The sequence below is a fragment of the Fusarium solani genome (genome assembly GCF_023522795.1).
Source record: "Fusarium solani strain SB1 chromosome Unknown bctg00000008, whole genome shotgun sequence".
In the NCBI taxonomy this organism is placed as follows: domain Eukaryota; kingdom Fungi; phylum Ascomycota; class Sordariomycetes; order Hypocreales; family Nectriaceae; genus Fusarium; species Fusarium solani.
The window spans coordinates 2,528,256-2,548,904 of NW_027072148.1; the positions used below are offsets into that span (position 1 = coordinate 2,528,256).

The window sequence follows — 20,649 nt, forward strand, 5'->3', positions numbered from 1 at the left end:
TTTATTAGATCTAATTGAGGGATTCAAGCGCGAAAGGCGCAGGTACGTACATCTTGACCTCCACCATGTCAAGCCGAGGAATTGCCCAAAGCGGAAATGCGGATGGCTTCAGTCTCAATGGCAGCTTGATGCCTCTGATGAAAATGACTACATGCCTGAATTGTGGTAGCTGAATCTAACTGTCGAGTCAAGACTTACAACATGGCTGCCGAAGCCAGCATGGCTCCAACCGAGTCCGCACACAAGACGACATCCTACGAACTAAGACGCGAACCAACACTAGAGGAAAAGACACGCGAGGCCGTCGACGAAGGCCACGATGCCGATATCCCCAGCAGCATGGGTTTCGTGCCCACCCAAGCCGACGAGCGTAAGCGAAGAGCCAGCATCGCGAGCAGCAGACGTGCTAGAAGGGCCAGCAGCGCTGCTGCGGCGGAGAATAGAAAGGTTCTTGATGATTTGCAAGAGCGGAGGAATAAGGAAGAGGGGAATGAGGAGGATGGGGAGAGTGGGGAGGAGAGTGGTGATAGTGAGGAGAGTGAGAGTGATATTGTTTGGTGGGAGGGCGACAAGGATCCTCAGAATCCGTACAACTTTCCGACGTGGAGAAAGGTTCTCAACTGTGCTCTCGTCAGTTCTCTGACGTTTGTCACGCCTTTGGCTTCTTGTAAGTGATCTCATCCCCTAACTAACCGTTCAAGACAGCTAATGCGTGTAGCCATGTTTGCACCTGGTGTTCCTGAACTCATGCTCGAGTTTGGCAGCAAATCCTCTGAACTCGCCTCTTTTTGTGTTTCGGTTTATGTCCTCGGTTTCGCTGCTGGACCTATGGTCTTTGCTCCCCTGTCCGAGCTGTATGGACGTGTTATTGTCTACCACGTTGGCAACGTTGGCTTCATTGGTCAGTTTATTTGCCTCGCTGAGGAACTAATTGATAACATTGCATAGTCTTTGTCATTGCTTGCGCAAAAGCTCCGAGTCTAGGTACTCTCATCGCGTTTCGATTCTTGAGTGGCGTGTTTGGATCGTGTCCTATGGCTAATGGAGGAGGTTCCATCGCCGACATGATTGTTCAGGAGAAGCGAGGTACAGCCATGGCCAGTTTCTCAATTGGACCTCTTCTCGGTCCCATCATCGGACCCATAATCGGCGGTGTGGTTACAGATTCTCTCGGTTGGCGTTGGGTCTTTTGGATCATCACTATTATCTCAGGGACCATCACCGTCATCTTCTTCATCTTCGCGGTCGAAACATATGCGCCTGTTATCCTCGAACACAAGGCCCGCCGTCTTCGAAAAGAAACCGGAAACGATAGGCTCCGATCAAAACTCGACGCTGGCCTGAGTCCCGCCGACTACTTCAAACGCGGCATCCTCCGACCCTTCAAGATGCTCCTCTTCTCGCCCATCTGCATCATATGCGGTCTCTACGTCGGTCTTTCGTACGCATACTTGTACCTCATGTTTACGAGTCTCACACCCTTGTTCATGCGCATCTACCACTTCAACACCATCAACTCCGGTCTCACATTCCTCGGCCTCGGAATCGGATCCATGATCGGCGTTCTTTACTTTTCCATCTCGAGTGACAGGAACATGAAGAAGATGGCTGCCAAGGCGCAGACCAGCAGCGATGAGGAGACGGGGCCTACGGAGCAGCAGCCTGTGGTTATGAAGCCAGAGTATCGACTCCCTCCTCTGAGGGCTGGAGCCATCTTTTTGCCGGCTGGTTTGTTTATTTATGGGTGGACTGCTGAGTACAAGGTTCATTGGATTGCGCCTATTATCGGGACTGCCGTCATGGGTGTTGGAAACCTTATTATCTTTATGGTAAGCCCCCAACTCTCCCCATGCCGCTTCTAGCTACTAACTGCACGTATAGACCCTCCAAATGTATCTCGTCGACAGCTTCACCGTCTACGCAGCCTCAGCACTCGCCGCCAACGCCGTCATGCGTTCCATCGCCGGCGGTGTATTGCCTCTTGCTGGTCTACCCATGTTTGACAAGCTGGGCATGGGCTGGGGAAACAGCCTGCTAGGCTTCATCGCTGCTGCGCTTATTCCTGCGCCTTGGTTGTTTATCAAGTATGGTGAGCATCTAAGGAAGAAGTTTGAGCTCAAGGATCTTTAGATGGGTTTTTGCTACGGCGTTTCTGGTGGGAGGCATATTGATACATAATGTTAAAAGTTATATGGGATACTCAGGGTTTAGATAGATAAAAGGGCTAGTTAATTGATATTTAATGTATTTATATCACGTATTAGTTTCATGATGTAAATGCAAACAAACAAACAAGTCAATTTAACGCCCCCAACGCCTCCTTCTTTGTCTACGTCTACGTCTACTCTACTACGTACTCACTCACACACCCCAACTCGCACATTCTAAACGTGCAAGTCTACTTACTCTCCTCAGTGGTACTCTCCTTCTCATCCCTGCACTTACCACAGTTCCCCTTCCTGTTCACAGTCAGCGCAAGATACGGTTTAACATCCTCGCAGATGACGCCGGTTCTTGCAGCTTCGGGGCAGCGTCTGTAGAGCTGCCCGTTCTCTTCGTGCAGCCAAACCCTGTCTCCAGCGGAGATCTGCGATTTGGGGCGAGGCTCCTCGTGGCCGCAGCCGTCAAACTTGATGGTAGGAGTCCAACACATGGCTTTTGGTGGTGGCTTGGACTCAAGGTTTTCGGTGAGTGCGTGAGAGGGGAGTCGGTTGCAGACTTGTTTGCCTATTTGGTGAGGAAGCAATATGAGCCTGATGTCTAGAGATTTAAATATTCGTGACTACAAAGGATATCCATACATAGTCTTACAACACAAAAACATGGAGTTCAGTACTGTCGGGTCTTCTACCTCTGTATCTATTTCTGTACTTGGCCCTTTCGCCCTTGTTCATTCGGCTTGCTCATATTTGAGAGGACTTGAGCAACAAGTAACATCCACCTGCAAGTGAACATTCATCTAAGAACAAAGAGCCTCCCCTTTGTTATAGCGAGTAGTTCCAACGTTCCTGTATCGATTCTCGATCAACACCTCACCTACGCATGTTGATGTAGATGGAAAGAACTCAGAATACCCTCACCCAAACACCAAACCCTCAACACATCCCCTCGACAACCCTAATAATGGCCTGATACAAAAACTATCCCCCAAAGCACAGACCCAAACTCCCATCATGACTTTCTTTCGCCTCATGCCAAGCCCAGCGGATACACCCGCTTCTAGAACAAAGGCTCAAACTCGAGTTCCAGGCCAACGACATGCCCTTTCCGAACGAGGTCTCACTAGCAGCGGCCCGAGAAACTTGTTACAAACATCATGCCACCTCGAGGCTATGACTCTTTTTCCCCTGACGTGAAATCAGCCCACTCTTTAGAGCCCTGGCACACGGACCAGGACCGCATCATGATCTCATGTATCGTATCGTATCGTCCAGGGGTTTCAAGTGTCCATGCAAAGATCCCTTGGCCGCCTTGCATCGTGGCTTTTTGCTTGCCTCTCCCTCGGGTATCATATCATAGCTAATCCTTGGCCGCATATGCCCACGTTGTTGGCTGGTTGGCGTCGGGCTGACGGTGAGGATGCATGAACTTTATCCGTTGCCTTCAGCCAAAGCAACTTCTTCTGTCATATCATATATGCTACTGCCTCTTCCGCGCGGCTGGCGCTTTGCCCATCTCCCTGCATGATCCTTCACGATGCGTATACGAAGCATTGCTGACGACAACTCGGTCACCGCCTTGTCAGAGTTGATAGGAATTGGACAAGTTAGTATCAAGAAGATAAACAATGTGACAGTCACTGGAGACACAGATTTATGCTCAGTGGGGTCTTGCCCCTGCTTTATTCCTTTGATTGTTCAGAACTCGAAATTCCGATACCCTAAACCCTGGAAACAACCGTTGCCCTGTCTATCATTACTTATGTGCATTAAATCACTCCCCACTCCGGTCTCAAGGCCACAGCCACAAGACGTTGCTCTTAGTTGAGCTGGCCAATGCCAAGGTGCTCGGGGTCAGCCTTGACAATGCGCAGGGTGTTGGTGTTACCCATACCACCCTTCCAGCCCTGAACAACCACGACGGTGTCGCCGGGGGTCAGGACCTTGAGCTCCAGGGCGTTGTTGACGGCCCACTTGATGCGGCGATCCACATCCTCCTGCCAGTTGACCTCAGAGAAGTCAGGCTTGGCCTCGGGGAACAGGAAGGGATACACGCCACGGTACAGATGCGCGAATCGAGAGGTTGTGGGGGTTCGCGTCACCATGAAGATGGGGCACACGGGTCGGTACTTGGACAGCATGCGGGCCGACTCTCCCGAGGTCGACAGAACAATGATACCACCGGCACCAAGGTCCAGAGAGGCACGGACAGCAGCCATGGCGCAGGACTCGACGGTGCTGACAGGTCGCTTGACCAGAGTGCACAGCTCCTCAAAGTGGGAGACGTAGGGGATGGTGTTCTCAGCCTTGAGACAAGCCTCGTGCATCTCCTTGACGGCCTCGGAGGGGTAGCTACCCTTGGCCGTCTCGCCGGAAAGCATGACGCAGTCAGCTCCGTCAGTGATGGCGTTACCGACATCGCTGATCTCGGCACGAGTGGGACGGGGGTTCTTGATCATGGACTCGAGCATCTGGGTAGCGCAGATGACGGGCTTGCCAGCAAGGTTGCACATGGCGATGAGCTTCTTCTGGGCAGCAAACACCTCGGCGGCGGGAATCTCGATACCAAGGTCACCACGGGCAACCATGACACCGTCAGTCTCCTCGAGAATCTCCTTGAAGTTGTTAAGTCCCTGTCGGTTCTCAATCTTGGAGATGATCTGGATGTTCTTGCCCTCGTCACCAAGAACCTCACGGATATCTCGGATGTCCTGGGCGCGGCGGATGAACGAGGCAAACACCATGTCGACACCGTTCTCGACACCAAATCGGAGATCGGCCTTGTCCTTCTCGGAAAGAGCGGGCAGGTCGACATCGGTGTTGGGAAGGTTGACACCCTTCTTGGAGCAGATGGCGCCGTTGTTTCGGGCCTGGACCCGGATGGTCTGCTCATCCTCAATGCTGAGAACGTCAAAAGCGAGGACACCGTCGTCGACGTAGATGACACGGCCAGGCTCAATGACCTTGGTGATGTTCTTGTAGTCGACGTACCTAGAGAGGTCAGCAAGAATAGGCATGCGCAAAGTATTAGACTAACATGTTCTCGGCGTCGGAGGAGGTGGCATAGGCATCGTCGGTGGTAATGTTCATGATATGACCAACAGAGATGGGGATATCCTCATCGTTGGGGGTGTTTCCCGTTCGGATCTCGGGACCCTTGGTATCAAGAGCAATAGCGACGTTGCGACCTTCGTGAGTCTTCTCGGACTCGCGGGCGTGCTCGATGACCGACTTGTGGTACTCGTACGATCCGTGGGAAAAGTTCATGCGGACGACGTTAAGACCGGCATCACGGAGGTTGTTGATGGCCTCGACCGAGTTGGTCTTGGGACCAATGGTGCAAATGATGGAGGAGCGGCGGTAGTTGCGCTGAGGTCGGTAGGCGGTGTTGAGGGAGGCAAGCCACGAGATCTTGCCTCCGAATTCGAGGTGGTCCTGAGCGGTGGCGGCCATGATGCTCTGGGCGCGCTTGTGCGAAGGTCTCTGAGCCATGGTGAAAGGAGGGGTTAGCTACAAAACCGACTATCAAGGGTAAATTGGTGGGTGGTGGAGGAGCTATCGGCGGGGTAGCTCAGGTGGTGGAAGTGAAGGATGAGGATTCAGGGAAGAAGCAAGACAGATGCAATCGGACAGAGCAAACGTTATATGTCTGTCGGACAAACAAGACACCTGTAGCAAACGCTGCGACCAGCCCAGGGAGACATCAGGTCGTTATGCGGGCACTTGCAGTGCACCATACAGAACGGGGGGTTGATGTCCTGAGCTGTGGGCAAGGACAAGGGGCGGGCGCTGGGGCGGCGAGCATGGATCTGACGTGAAGTGACGTGGTGGGATGGGCGATTGCGATGGGGCGTGTGGCATTTGTTGGTGGGCAGAGCAATCGGCGCGACGCAGAAGGGCTGGACTGGACTGGCTTGGCTAGGGCAGAGAGACAACATGGCTCAGCAAGCTGAGCTGATGGGCCGGGTCAAACAGATGTCGGGCCGTCGAATAATCGGGCCTAGAGACGAGGCGAGACGGATTTCGACAATCTGGTGTGATTTCGAATCGCAAAAGAGGACCATGCCCTGACAGAGCATGATATGCTATGCGATGCGATGCTGTCGAGCCAGATATTGCCACTGCCTGCTATCGCCATCTGTTGCCAGACTGGATCCCTCGTTCCCCTGGGCCCAAGCCACCGCGGTCGTCTCCATTCATGTGCAGCAGGTCGACTTACAGGAGTCTTTAGGCTTCGTTGTACGAGTGTAGCACCGTACGATAGTAATCAAAGAAGATGAGGTGGTCAGAGAGAAAGAGGAACGTGCGTTCTCCCTGGTGTTATTTCAGGACGTTCGATGACGGACGAGGAAGCTTGAGAAGGTCGAGACAATGAAAGGGGGGAGTGGAGGCGAGAGGATAAGGCTGCAGGCGGCAGAGGGAGAAGAATCGGAGGGAGGATGAAGAAGAAGAAAAGAAAGAGGAGAAGTAAAGTTGGTGTGTGGTGATGGTGGTGATGAGATAAAATAAAAGAAGGGAAAAAAACTAACGAGGCCACCACCTTTCTCTGCTCCTTCCTCCCCGGACAACAAAACATACGTACCTCACCTTACCATGGGCAGGTAAGGCACTGCCACCAGGCCAGGAAGGAACCACGAGCGATGTAGCGCTACGGAGTACATGCCCAAGAGGTACGGAGAATTCCCAGTCCGCCTCATTTTTTCTCTGTGGTGTAGTTTTTGGTGAGATGGGGGAGCTATTTTTCTTATTTTTTCTTGCATTCTGGCGATCTGGTTCAAAAATTATGGGGAGCTTCCTTGCACCCCGCTTTCCGTGTCAGATGCCAGATGAGAAGCTCAAGGGGTCTGTATCATAGATCTAGATTTCGATTTCGTTAATTTTGCCATCTCTACAGAATCTCGCATCTTTCTCGAAGCTCGAGCATTTCAGAGACACCCATGGCCAGTGTATTTGCCTCTCGGCCATGGTTCATGTCGTCGTTGGAGGTTGCAGCAAGGCGCTACCTGGAGCTGCTTGCCTTGCCCTCCTGGGTAGCTGCCTCCCCCACCAATCCCCGCCGCTGCGTTAGGTGGCTTTTACCATCGTTACAGTGGCCTCTCGGGGCAAAGTGCTCCGCCCGCTACTGCAGCAGCCGACAGTACATTAGCTCCTTCCCTCGCTCGCGAACTGCTTTGTCCCACACAGGCAAGTGGGCTGGAGATGCATCGTACCTACCCTGCGAGAAAAGAAGAAAAACCGAAGCTATAAAATGAAAAGCAATATTCGTCCATTGCTTCAGCATCACGATGCCCATGTTCCAATATTCAGTGCTCTAGCTGTCATCCCCGGCTCGTCGCTGACTGTATCCTCTTTGTACACGTACAAAACCGTTGAGTCACTTTTTCCTCCCTCCCACGGGCAGGGTACTTGATGGTGCCAACGTAAAGACGCGCCCAGCACCAGCGAATGAGCTGCCTCTCCCCTCATTCGATCAGATTCAAGGGCACTGACCTTGACCTTGTTTTGTCACTCTACCTAACGCCTCAACAACGGCCGGCGAGGCGTTGATTGGGCTCTGGCTGGCAAGGGGACCCAATCAGTCAGCTATTTGAGCGGCATGTTGCTGAGGTTGCTGATACGATTGGAGTCGGGGTTTGTGTGACTATTGCATACAGGTAAGGGTTGGAGGCGTCTCTTGGCATGGAGATAGCTGCAGGGCCATTCCCTACCTCAACCTAGAAGGCGGTTGGAGTTGAGACACAGGTGACGACTCGGCTCAACCATTGGAGTTTAAGAGAGCACATGTCTATGACGCGCAAGGAGAGACAACGGGCCCATGATACTGTCAGCTGGGCCTATCAAACACGGGACGGTTCACAGTGCTGTCATGAGTTCCTGGTTCCTGTCATCACACTCAACTCAAGACAGGTTGTTAGGGTTCAAACCGCAACTACAACCATGTCGATGCGGAGAGACTCTTGACCGCGGAGACAATTCCACGCTGCCGGAGAATGCCTTTCCAAGCTCGAAACGAACAAGCCCCCATCTCTTGACAAATCGATCAAGACGCTTGGCATGGCATCCCTCGATGGCTTTTTGCTGACCGACCTGTCTTTCAACAGAAAAAAGACGCCGGCGGGAACCCACTTACAAGCAGCCCCTCACCCAAGAGGCGCGAATGAGGTTTCAGACACAGCTCATCGCATTGAGTAACGGCATTCTGACCGACTCCATCTCCAGATATCGGGAGATATCACCCGTTGGGGGAAGGAAGCGAACAAGTAACAAGAAGTCTGGCCCACGCGGGGGTCCATCATGAGGGATTTTGCTTTTGCTTTGCCCCCTCCCCCTCCTCCATCTCGTGCTCTAGACAAAACGGAGAGCTCGGCGGTGCTTTTGGGACCCTTGGACCCCTCCATCGTCTGGACTCGGTTTTTTTTTTTCTCTGGGCTCGGTTCGAGTAAGGCCGAATGCCAGGAACTTGAGTCGCTGAGGGGTCCCTCGACGGCGACTACGATGCTAGCGGCTGAATAGCTGCAGATGGAAACGTGTGCTGCATCGTTTATGAGACCCATCATGACCGGGTCAGCCCAGGCCATTCAGAGGTTCGCCGTCTTAGTTCCTAATCTGGAACTTCCGCCCTGAGGCTTGTCCTGGGCGATGTTGATGCCTCATTTATAATGTGCGCCACCAAAGACTGACTCCAGCAGAACCTCTACCCATTCCTGGCCTAGCCATCTTTCATCGGCTCAACCCCGGTGATTTCTTCCTCTTTCAACTGAGGTCGTCGTTATCTTTATCACCATGTCACATGTCACGAGACCCAGCGATTTAGGACGCTCAGATCTCGAGTCTCCGTCGACACGTGAAACTTGAAGGTGCCAGCTGAGAGTGCATGCTTGGGTCCGATGGAGGTCGTCCAGCCAACGCTCCCCGGAGCTTTCGGCGCCGGTGAGCCGGGGACCCACCCCAGACTCCCGTTCCCCAGCTGTCGTTGTCGCATGACGAACTAGCGACTCCATCAACTGTCTATCACCTTGAACGACCAGCCTTGTATCTATTTGCGATTCATATCGAACTACGGGAAACAATTCTAGACCTACGCTAGGGTCATTCAACGTCAATCCACCCAAACCGCGCCCTACACATCTCAATAGAAGCTGCCCATCATGGTGGTATGTACTTCCCCCGCTTCCCGACATTGAAGCCTGCCTCCCCCCCCCCCCGAGCTCCCGCTCTTGTCTGATGCCGCTGTCGCTCTCTGGCCTGGCACGTCTAAAGACTTTTTTCTCTTGCAGCTCCTCGACCTGCTGACTCTGGGACTCTGGTCAAAGGTCGGACGGTTGACGCACTATGCCTTCGACGCCGTTCTCAGTGAGTTATCCAACCCCATGCCGAGGTTGCTCGTTTCGCGCATTGCTTGGCTTCTCTTGCATGACAAACCATTAACTTATGCCATAGTCTCGGCTTTCCTCGCTGGAATGAAGCGATCGACCGGTTTGACGTGAGTCTCTGCGCTCTCTTCTCCTTTTCGAGATTACACCGCCTATGGGAAAACAACGCTCTGACACGAATCGTTTGGATACAGTTTCAAGACGGACAAGGTCGCCGGCGAGAACAAGGAGGTTTCCGGCTGGATCACCAAGTACCTGGGAGTCGGTGAATGGGTCATGGATCAGTCTGTTGCCATTGCCGGCTCGAGCGGCTTCTTTGAGCGAACTCGATGAGCTAGACATTGGCAGGAGTCTGCGGGTTCACCGCTTACTTGGCTCGATACCATGAACCCCCTCCGACTCGAGCACGATCACGGCCAAACCTTGGGATGCGATTGATGATTTACGTACGTTTTCTGGGCGCCAATACATTGCGCACACGCACCGACGACTCTGCCACGGGCACTTGGAAGATGCGGGACAAGTCTTACGTTACCTACCACCATGACAAAGCACGAACCTCGGCTCTTCACGACGCACCAGATCTTGATAGCGGCGTTCGGGTATATATGATTAGGAATGCGAACATTGGATCAATGATACCGAATTCATGAGAAAAACTCCTGCTCCCTTGTCCAACCGCTCTTTGCTTGAGGTCAATCTCGGGGACAATACACGCCTCAACCCTTGTAGTCTGATATCTATTCAAGTCCGTACACTGTCATGATTCATATTAAAACGTAAACACTCCTCTCCCTTAGTCCACCTTCTGTTGAGGCTCTGTCAGAAACGCCGGCGGAACGTCGCTGTTTTCGGAATTATCCCGCCTGAGCACCACGCTCTGCTGTTGAGGACTATCCGGGGGATCATGGTCGTGGTCCTCGAACCTCGATACCAACAAGTCGGCCGGTACTTCATTGTCGCTCTCATCGTGACTCTCTTCATGATTCTCTTGGCTTGGTTCTTCGCTTTCGTCTCTTGATCCGTTGACATCGGACGACTCTTCCGTGACTGGAGGTTCATCCGAGACACCGAGCGAGTCCTTGAGGAGTGCTCTAGCCTCCAAGAAGGCCTCCAGCTCGGCGCCGATAGCACAGATGAGAAGGTTCCAACCCTTCTGCTCAGCTACACCCAGTCGCTCCTCCAGGGCTTCGACGACAGAGTCCATCTTTGCCAGATGACTCTGCATTTTGGTCTGCTGAGATTCATCAGAGTCGTCGACTGGTCCAGTCTTTATCAGCTCCCGGAGTCCAGCTTCAAACTCAGCGACGATGCCGGTCACTTCGGTCCAAACCCGAGATCCCTCGTCGAGAGCCTGGCGATCTTTCGATATCTGTGCTTTGCGACGTTCAAGGATCCCAATCTCTCCTTGCCACCACGTCCTGGCCATCTCGGCTGTACGGCGCTCTGGTCTCAGTTGTAGAAATTCAGTTCCTCGCAGTGATTCGACGTCTTCTCTTGACTGCGACTTTGCGCTGGGTCCAAGAGCGTCGATATCCAATGGAGTGATGGGTGGTCGTTGCATCAGCGCTCGTACTTCCATGTCCACATCTCGTCCAGCAGCTCGGTATCCGCTCAAGCCTGCCTCTCTTCGGTTCTTCACATCCTCCATCTTCTCTCGTACCCATCGACGACGATTTCGCATCCCAACCAGTTTCTCTTCGAGGAGGCGGATATCTTGATCCAAAGCCTCACGCTCTGCGCCAAGCTCGCGCAACTCTCGACCAAGGGGTTCTTCCTCGTTGTTCTCAAGCGTATCGAGTTCGGCATAAATCTCATCTCTCCTTGTGCTGATCTTGTCGAGGTAGGTGAGAGCATCCTTTCTTTGCGCCAGAGCCGTATCGAGATGGGCGTCCTCTTCTGCCTTTAGTTGAAATAATGCATGCATGGACTGGTGAAGGCCGGTTCGAGCTGACTTCAATCCTCTCGGCTTCTTCGGAGGAGGCTGTCGCACCGGAATGACGTTTCCTTCTCGCGTCGATCTTGTAGGAATATGCAAAGAGTTGACCATTTGTGACTTGGAGGTGGCTGTAGAGTAAAATGTGCTTTCGCCAGTATCGCTGTCCCGTTCAAAGTCCCTTTCAGAACCATTCCCGCTACCAGCAATCAGCCCCGAGGCTTGGAGGTCCAGGAGCTCTTGAATCTCGCGCTCGATAGCTTTCTCTCTTCGCTGCATACTCCGCCATATTGAATCGCGACGAGGGTGGCTCTCCGGCGGCTTCTGATCCAGCAAACTAGTGCCGAGCCCGAATCGGGTTGGTGAGAGCAGTCCATATCCCCACACGCTGTCACTTTGGTTCGAAGGAATTGGTTGTTGAGAAGAACGCTGGTGGATTAGACCCGACGCAGCAATTGGAGGTGGTGGTCCGGCGTAGAGTGGCTTCGGTCTCGTTCGGGAGGGAGAGTCGGAGTAGCGACGTTTACCATCGCGCGAAGATGGAGAAGAGGATTGTTGAGTTGACGCAGTGGAAGTAGCTTGAAGTGGCTTTCGAAGCCTGGGGCCTGGGGGCCTTTGCTCGAGGATAGGGTCTTCGGCTCGCGGTTCGAGGTCATCCAAGTCATACTCGCTGACTTCGCGCGCAGGAGGACTGCGTATCGATAAGCTGGAGAGCCCCTGGCGAGGACTCGAGATGCGGTCGAGAATAGACGGTGACGGCATATTGAAGAGGGGTAATTCGATCGCGAGAACTGATATGCGGTGAGGAGAGGTAGAAGGGACCAGCGTCGCAAAGAGCAAGACGGTCGCCTACATGCGCTCAGAGTCGGGTAAGAGCTGTCTCACACCGGATCGGTCGAGCGCTGCCAGCTACAATCCGTGAGATTTGTTGCACCAAGTGTCGCGATTCCAAAAAGGCCAGTTGTTGAAGTATAATCCGCTGTCGTGAATGGCATATGGCGGGTTGGATAAGGTCACAAGGAGATTTGAAGCTGAGAATTGAAAGCTTCCAGGGTTGGCATGTGCCCGCCTGGGGTGCACCTGCCATGATTCCCCGTTTGAGAGCTCCTGCGATCCACAGGCGCGGGGAGTGGGGACCTCCGGCCGCGTCACGGGGGTTTCACCTGCCCTCCATGTGATTAAAGTGAAGGTGAGCTCTGTAGGCTTTCCGTGACACCTGCCTATCAGCATGTCAGAAGAACCTTAGCTAAAGGCGTTGTGTGCAGGCAGATTCTATCATATGCTCCTCTAGTCCTTATGGCGTGCCTTATCGGAGAACTTACAGAATAGATGTGAAAGCTTAGGGCTGTCAGCATGAGCGATGAGCAATCAAAGACACGATATCTACCGTCGATAAGCATGCCCAACGGTTGATCATAATACATGGCCCTTGGTCGCCCTTTCCTTGCTGCCGTTTCAATCTTCCGGCGCATATCATATCAGGGAGGTGGTAACGTTGGAAGTGGAAGGCGCATCCTTGGGCAGGTAGGACTGCTAAACTGGGCAAGATTGGTTTTCATTTCCACCACCACCAACTGCCGCCTGGCCGTAAACTTGCAGCAAACATCTTCTCGCGAGGCGCATCTGTTTGCCCTCGGCTTCGAGAACTCGGCTGTTTCTTGGTGCGAACCATTCATTAAACACTCGTATCCGCGTCCTTCACCTCTGCCTGGGCGCTATTTGGTAGCCTCGCCCGATCGACTCAAACGGAACTGTCTCCGCCGCCCGCACCCGCACTTCTCCAAACTCCCCGCTGAGCATCGTTCGCAACCCATTCTTTTCCCCTTCTTCAACCTTCTTTTGTCTCTGATGCGAGCCCAATAATACATCCAAGGCCGAGGGTTCGTTTCATCTGTTCCTCGAGCAAAAGGCGCTTGGCACCCGGATGGGACGGACGACTGCAAGCCATCAACTGCCGAGCGAGACCCTCGCCTCTTCAGCAGCTAACGGCCGAGGGAGATTCTGTTAACCCACTCTGACTGACTCCAGTCCAGTTCCCGACTTGCATCTCCCGTTGTCGTCTGCGCGCTTCTTTTTTTAAACTCTTTTCCCCTCGTCCAGCCACTGTTCCACCATCTGTTCCGGTCTCTGGCGCCAGCCCACCGAGCTTCTTTGGCCAAAAGGGCCCCCAGCCAGAAGTTAGAACACCTCAGTCACCATGAGCCAATCACAGCAGTTCCCCCCTTCACTGCGTCAGACGCAGGTGGGCTCCTCTTCGTACATGTCTGGTTCTGGTTCCGGCTCTCAGTCTCAGCAAGACGAACTGCACATGCCGGGCTTGAGCCAGACCGGTGCTCCAATCTCCATGTCGCCGCAAGACTACGAATTCGCGCCCCAGATCAAGCTCCAGGAGTCGTCTGCCAACCCCCAGTACCAGTCCGCTCCCGTTTCCGCGTCCTCGGTGCCCAACGTCCTCCAACCCGCCGGTGGCCTGTCCGCTCGCGGTGCCCCAGCCTCGCCCAACTTGGCTTCGCCGATGCAGCAGGCCTCTCCTGCCTCATCTATCTCTCACCAGCCGCCGCCGCAACACCAGCAGCACTCTCACCACTCCCAGCAGTCACTGCATCATCAGTCTCAGCACGGCCAACAGCCCCACGACTACGCCAGCGCGTCTGCCGCCACTCCCAGCAAGCCCCCGCTGAGCATGTCCCATAGCTACTCTCGGTCGAGCCCAGCCGCTGCCTACGACGGCTCCTCGAACTACCACGCCTATACTCCTACGACGCCTGGCGGCGCCTCTTCTTCTCACCTCATGTCGCCGCTCGACCCCTCCAAGTACAATGCTCCCGGTTCTCAGCGCACCATCTCCAACACCCCGCTTGGTCTAGCCGACATTCGTCCTCGAGCCGACTCGAGTATGTCTGATGGCGCTCCAGCTAACATAGGAGGATACGACCCAGCCGGCGCGCAACCTGGAACGAGCAATTATCTGGCTCCCTGGGCTATTTACGCCTTTGACTGGTGCAAATGGCCACCTCAGGGCAACGGTGCGGGCAAGCTGGCTGTGGGGAGCTATCTCGAGGATGGCCACAACTTTGTGCGTTGATGCCATGCCAACGCATCTTCACCACCTTTGCTGACATTTCCAGATCCAAATCCTCGATAGTCACATTATCCAAACTCCCCAGGACGTCTACTCGCCAGGCACATCCAAGTATAGCCTCGACTTCACCAAAGTTGCCGAAGCCACCCACTCTTACCCCGTGACTCGATTGTTGTGGGAGCCGCCCTCTTCTCAGAAGCAGTCTACTGACCTGCTTGCGACTTCGGGCGACCACCTGCGCCTGTGGTCTCTGCCCAACGAGAATCCTTCGACTCCTAGCAACACGATTGGCCGACGTGACAACGCTGTCACCAAGTTGACGCCGCTTGCTCTGCTATCCAACTCAAAGACTCCAGACCATACCGCACCACTCACGTCACTCGATTGGAACACCGTCTCCCCGAGTCTCATTATTACGTCTAGCATAGATACGACATGTACTATCTGGGATATTCCCTCGCTCACCGCAAAGACTCAACTCATTGCCCACGATAAGGAGGTCTACGATGTGCGGTTCTGCGCTAAGAGCGTAGACGTATTTGTTAGCTGTGGTCAGGATGGAAGTGTTCGCATGTTTGACTTGCGAAGCTTGGAGCACTCGACCATTATCTACGAGCCCACTGGCAAGGAGGAGAGAGGTGGGTTGCCTTGACTTGAACATTGGTACATCTACTGACAGATATCTAGACCCCAACGGCGGTCGAATCAGCCCAACGCTGGCCCAGCAGACAATGGCGAACCCTCCACCTCTGCTACGACTTGCCACCTCACCACACGACACTCATCTCCTCGCCACGTTTGCTCAAGACTCCAACACGATTCGCATCTTAGACGTGAGACAACCAGGCCAGGCCCTACTCGAACTCCGCGGCCACGGTGGAGCTATCAACTGCATCGAATGGTCGCCTCTACGGCGGGGTATGCTTGCTTCTGGTGGTGACGACTGCCAGGTTCTCCTTTGGGATCTCCTCAACTCCAACAACCATGGATCTCAGCCTATGAACGGCGCGCCTCAACAGGATAACCCTAGAAGCCCTGTGGCCAGCTGGCAATGCGATTACGAGGTTGGAAATCTCGGCTGGGTGCCTCATTTGCCCAACTCGGAGTGCGGCGAGTGGCTTGGAGTGAGCGCTGGACGTGGCATCTGGGGAACTCGAGTCATGTGAAGACCTGTAATGGGCTGGCGGTGTCATTTGTTATGCATGGGGCAGAGCTAAGGCTATGCTCTGAGGACTGATGATTGATTCATGTAGAATGAGGTTGGTTAGGGTATGGTACATGCATTATGCAAAGCCTGGAGTTTTTCGAGGGTTTTGAAGTTGCCGGAGCATCTGCGACATAGCCGGATTGCTGGATCAAAACGTGGACGGCGCGGTGGTGGGCTGGTTTGGGTCAGGTTAGTGGTTGATGAAAACAACATGAAAGGTGTATCATGGACATTGGCGATCTTTCAACGGACTCGGGTCGCACATGCCGTGATTACCAAGCGATGTATGAGTGTTGCAAGGTCACGACAGCAGACGACACTTTACGGCCTGAAACCTTCAGTTCCGATGGCGGGTCTTTCATGGATACGCCAGCAAGGGATGGGGCGTCCAACCGATGAGGGTATATAGGGGGCAGGGTGAGATGCGTCCAAGAGGAGAAACTTGGAAAGCAGACGCGGGCGGCGATATAGACTTATTCAACATGCACTACAGACTGTCGATGGACAAAGGAAAAGTGGATAGAGGAGGGGATGCTGTGTATGATAGGAGAGTGTGTTGTGAGATGATGCCTATCTTGAGGCACATCTCAGCAGCCACATATGTGTTTACGAGTTACTTGTCCAGTTCAACTTTATATCCGTTGTAAACTCTCAGTTTCTTTTCCTCGGCCATCACCTAGGCCCAAGTCTTGCCTCCTGCTGTCTCTGCAACACCGACCACCCGAGACGCGCTTCCGAGTCATGCGCAACGCTTTATCGACACTGCAATGAAGCGTCTGTCTTCTTTGAATGATTAGTGGATTGTTCTCGAGCCATTTCAATCGCAGTCAAGCTTGTAGTATCACAAGTTTGTCGTCAAGAGGTGCTCCTTTTGCCCGACTTCGCTCATTCAAGATGGGACCTCAACCAACAGGCACAGTAAAGTTATAGCATAAGCACAAGAATATTATCAATTTCAACGAAGACCTGACTTCTAAATGCCATATCACTACCTAGTGAGTCCTTGATGGTTGGTCGTGATGTATGTACAGTGCGTGATACAGTTTTCGGTTCAAATTAGCACGTGTCACATAACGCGTTATGCGACTTGTGCAGCGCCTGACTTGCCTGCACAACGGCCGGGATTTTGCCGTTCAGCATCAAGCTCTGGAAACCTTGAATCTCAAACCTCTCATCGCTCGAGGTTCTTTGTCATCCATCAAAGCGCTTCTCTTTTCTTTCTTTCTCATCGTCGCCTCTTAATTCTCTTTTCTTCCTCCTTTCATATTCTTCGAGCAAACCCCCCAAACCGATCCCCGACGCGCTACGTGTCGCGGCCTCCTCGCCACGATGTCTTCCCACGACCCTTCGCGCTTCGACGACTCGGAGGATGAGGAGGATTTCAATCCCGCGCCGGCCGACATTTCTGACGAGGAGCAAGATGGTGATGATCAACAATCGAGATCGCGAGCTCGTGACAGTAGCCCTGCGCATCGCGACGATGACGATGATGAGGACGAGCGACCTGCGAGATCGCGACATGTCGACGACGATGAAGAGGAAGAGGAAGAGGAAGAAGAAGATGACGGTGGAAGACGCCGCGATGATGATGACGAGGATGAGGAGGAGGAGGAAGACGAAGAAGACGAGGATGTCCAGCAGGTGAGTCTGAACTTTGCGCCAGCGGGTGGTCTGGTACCTCCCTAGAGACGTGCTAATTGTCTTCTCAGGGGCATCGCCGGAAGCGCCGCAAGGAGAGAGGCGCCAATTTCTTCGATATCGAAGCCGAAGTCGACGACGAGGATGAAGGCGAGGACGACGAAGTCCTTGGCGAAGAGATAGGAGACTTCATTGCCAACGAACATCCCGACGACATGCCTGGATCTGGTGGAATCAATGACGACCGACGACATCGCGAGCTCGATCGACGCCGAGATATGGAATCGAGCATGGATGCTGAGAAGCAGGCAGAAATCCTGCGGCAGCGATACGGTAACCGACGCTCGGGCAAGGGTTTCCGAGACGCTACCATCGTCCCGAAGCGACTCCTCCTCCCCAGTGTTGATGACCCCAGCATCTGGGCCGTCCGATGTAAGGAAGGCAAAGAGCGAGAGGTTATCTTTTCCATCATGAAGCGCATTGAGGAGCGAGCTGGTACCAAGGATGAGCTCGCCATCACTGCTGCTTTTGAGCGCGGCGGCACCGAATCGGTGATGAAGGGCTTCATCTACGTCGAGGCGCTACGCCAGACCGACATCATGAGAGCGCTGGACAGTATGCTTAATGTGTATCCCCACTCCAAGATGGTTCTGGTCGAGATCAAGGATATGCCTGAGCTCTTCCGCGTTCAAAAGACTCCTACTCTGGCTCCTGGCGCCTGGGTCCGTCTTAAGAGGCCTATGAAGCACAGTGGAGATCTGGCGCAAGTCATCGACGTTACTGAGAATGGTTTGGAGGCTCGTGTTCGTTTCATTCCCAGACTGGACTATGGTATGCGCGACGATGCCTTCACAGGAGTTACTGCAGACGGCAAACGTAAGCGACCCTTTGGCGCCAGCGCAGGTCCTCGGCCTCCGCAGAGGCTGTTCAGCGAGATCGAGGCTCGGAAGAGACACCCGCGACACATCCAGGGAAACCCCACCACCAACACTTGGCAATACATGGGTGACGAATTCGAGAATGGTTTCCAAGTCAAGGATATCAAGATTCAGCAGCTTACCGTGGCCGGAGTCGAGCCATCTCTTGAGGAAGTGACACGATTCGCCTCCAACGCCGAGGATGGCACTGAGAACCTTGACTTGAAGGCCTTGGCAGCTAGCTTGAAGGATAGTGGAGCTCGAGCTACATACCTACCTGGCGACATTGTCGAGGTTTACACTGGTGAACAGAAGGGTGTGGTGGGTAAGGCGATGAGAGTTCAGACTGATGTCGTGTCCATCACGGTTACCGAGGGTGACCTCGTGGGCCAGGAGATTGATGTTCCCATCAGGGCTCTGCGCAAGCGTTTCAGAGTCGGTGACCATGTCAAGGTCATCGGTGGTAGCAAGTTCCGAGACGAGGTCGGAATGGTTGTCAAGATCCAGGACGACCGTGTGACTCTGCTGTCAGATCAAACCAACGCTGAAATCACCGTCTTCAGCAAGGATCTTCGCGAAGCGAGCGACATTGGTGGACAAGGCTCTCTCGGCCAGTTCTCTCTTCACGACCTTGTTCAGCTGGATCCTACCACTGTGGGTTGTGTTGTCAAGGTCGACCGTGAGTCGCTCGTTGTTCTCGACCAGTTTGGAGATACTCGCCAGGTGATGCCATCGCAAATCGCCAACAAGCTTCCGAAGCGAAAGAACGCCGTGGCTGCCGACCGAAATGGCTCAGAGATTCGATTCGAGGATGTCGTCAAGGAGTACACGGGTCAACAGCGTCAGGGCAAGATCATCCACATCCATCGCTCGTATGTGTTCTTGCACACCAACGATAGCAAGGAGAATGCGGGTGTCTTTGTCACCAAGGCCAGCATGGTTAACACCATTGCGGCCAAGGGTGGCCGAGTCAGTGGCGGATCATCAGGACCAGACTTGAATGCCATGAACCCAGCGCTCAAGCTCCACAAGAACGGCAATGAGAATAAGCCCGTTCAACCTGCCAAATCCTTTGGCCGCGACAAGGCGATTGACCAGACTGTTATTATCAAGAAGGGCGCCTACAAGGGTCTACTGGGTATTGTCAAGGACACGACAGACACACATGCTCGTGTCGAGCTGCATACGAAGAGCAAGACGATCACAGTTCCGAAAGACTGCCTGAGCTTCAAGAACAAGACTACAGGAGCTACAATTGAGATCGGTGGCCGAGGCCGTGGAGGCTACTCAGGAGGTGCTGGACGAGGTGGTGACAGAGTGCCAGGATGGCAGGGAGGTTCTCGCACGCCCATGGCCTCTGGTGGCTCGGATCGGGTGCCTGCCTGGGGATCACGAAGTAAGTTTTGTTGTTTGGAACAATGTTTCTTGATGCTAACTCGCAATAGCACCCGCAGCAGGTGGCCGAACACCGGCCTGGAAGGCTCACGACATGTCTGGTGCGCGCACACCCGCTTGGGCCGATGGCTCTCGAACGGTTAACCCTTATGATGGGAACCGAACTGCCTACGGCTCTGGCTCGCGCACACCTGCCTGGCAGGCTGGAGGCAGAACTCCTGCTCCTGGAGATGCCTTTGGTGCTGGATCACGCACTCCAGCTTACGGTGGAGGAGACAGTTGGGGATCAGGTTCCAAGACTCCTGCTTGGGGAGTGTCGGCACCAACCCCAGGAGCCAGCGGCAACGACTCATGGGGTTACACACCTGGTGCATCTGGCTCAACCTACGATGCTCCTACACCCGGAGCAGCTCTCGGGGCACCAACTCCTGGCGCGATGAACGCTCCCACGCCCGGCGCCTACTCGGCTCCCACACCTGCAGTCAACGCACCTACTCCTGGAGGCTGGCAGGGCGGATGGGGAGCAGACTCGGCCCCAACTCCCGCAGCTGGAGCTCCCACGCCGGCTGCAAGTGGCTACTACGGTGCTCCTACGCCTGCAGCCTATGGAGCACCAGAGACTCCCGCCGCTTCTGGTCCTCGATACACAGACGATGACTGATTGAGGCGACTTGAGAGGGACAAGGTGCAAGGAAGGATGCAAAAGGCGTTTGGGTGAAGAGAGAAGTGTGATTGTATAATTAGGCTCAATTACCACATTTTTAGTAAAGCTGCGAACTTGCAGTGAAGATGACTGTCTTGACTATTTATCGCTTGAGCGCAAGGTCATATCCTGGCTTGATTAATACATATTGTCGTTGTATTTGAATGATTCATGGTGTGATGCCTGTGTAGATACTTGACGTGACGCAGCCTTTGACCCGAGGATTTCCGGCTTATCGA

General features: G+C 53.8%; 7 protein-coding genes across 7 annotated transcripts; 4 read left to right on the top strand and 3 right to left on the bottom strand.

Annotated features, from left to right (window-relative positions):
- Positions 1-201: 201 nt before the first annotated feature.
- On the top strand, positions 202-2,130 carry MRS44_012849 (uncharacterized protein; the record flags this gene model as incomplete). Its single annotated transcript, XM_046278987.2, has 4 exons — positions 202-667; positions 719-901; positions 949-1,829; positions 1,882-2,130. 4 exons carry the CDS (start codon positions 202-204, stop codon positions 2,128-2,130), a joined length of 1,779 nt encoding a protein of 592 aa, XP_046126574.2.
- A 268-nt stretch (positions 2,131-2,398) lies between these two features.
- MRS44_012850 (uncharacterized protein) lies at positions 2,399-3,044 on the bottom strand (the record flags this gene model as incomplete). Its single annotated transcript, XM_065618939.1, has 2 exons — positions 2,399-2,727; positions 3,041-3,044. The coding sequence occupies 2 exons, from the start codon at positions 3,042-3,044 to the stop codon at positions 2,399-2,401; spliced, it is 333 nt and encodes a 110-aa protein (XP_065475011.1).
- Positions 3,045-3,979: 935 nt separating this feature from the next.
- MRS44_012851 (uncharacterized protein) lies at positions 3,980-5,651 on the bottom strand (the record flags this gene model as incomplete). Its single annotated transcript, XM_065618940.1, has 2 exons — positions 3,980-5,150; positions 5,197-5,651. 2 exons carry the CDS (start codon positions 5,649-5,651, stop codon positions 3,980-3,982), a joined length of 1,626 nt encoding a protein of 541 aa, XP_065475012.1.
- Positions 5,652-9,307: 3,656 nt separating this feature from the next.
- Positions 9,308-9,865, top strand: MRS44_012852 (uncharacterized protein; the record flags this gene model as incomplete). The annotated part of the gene is made up of 4 exons (XM_046267775.2): positions 9,308-9,313; positions 9,437-9,512; positions 9,600-9,642; positions 9,727-9,865. The coding sequence occupies 4 exons, from the start codon at positions 9,308-9,310 to the stop codon at positions 9,863-9,865; spliced, it is 264 nt and encodes an 87-aa protein (XP_046126571.1).
- A 463-nt stretch (positions 9,866-10,328) lies between these two features.
- Positions 10,329-12,230, bottom strand: MRS44_012853 (uncharacterized protein; the record flags this gene model as incomplete). Its single annotated transcript, XM_046267776.2, has 1 exon — positions 10,329-12,230. The coding sequence occupies one exon, from the start codon at positions 12,228-12,230 to the stop codon at positions 10,329-10,331; it is 1,902 nt and encodes a 633-aa protein (XP_046126570.1).
- Positions 12,231-13,665: 1,435 nt separating this feature from the next.
- MRS44_012854 (uncharacterized protein) lies at positions 13,666-15,716 on the top strand (the record flags this gene model as incomplete). The annotated part of the gene is made up of 3 exons (XM_046267774.2): positions 13,666-14,544; positions 14,597-15,188; positions 15,238-15,716. The coding sequence occupies 3 exons, from the start codon at positions 13,666-13,668 to the stop codon at positions 15,714-15,716; spliced, it is 1,950 nt and encodes a 649-aa protein (XP_046126569.2).
- A 1,370-nt stretch (positions 15,717-17,086) lies between these two features.
- Positions 17,087-20,368, top strand: MRS44_012855 (uncharacterized protein; the record flags this gene model as incomplete). The annotated part of the gene is made up of 3 exons (XM_046272327.2): positions 17,087-17,398; positions 17,467-19,708; positions 19,758-20,368. The coding sequence occupies 3 exons, from the start codon at positions 17,087-17,089 to the stop codon at positions 20,366-20,368; spliced, it is 3,165 nt and encodes a 1,054-aa protein (XP_046126568.2).
- Positions 20,369-20,649: the final 281 nt, after the last annotated feature.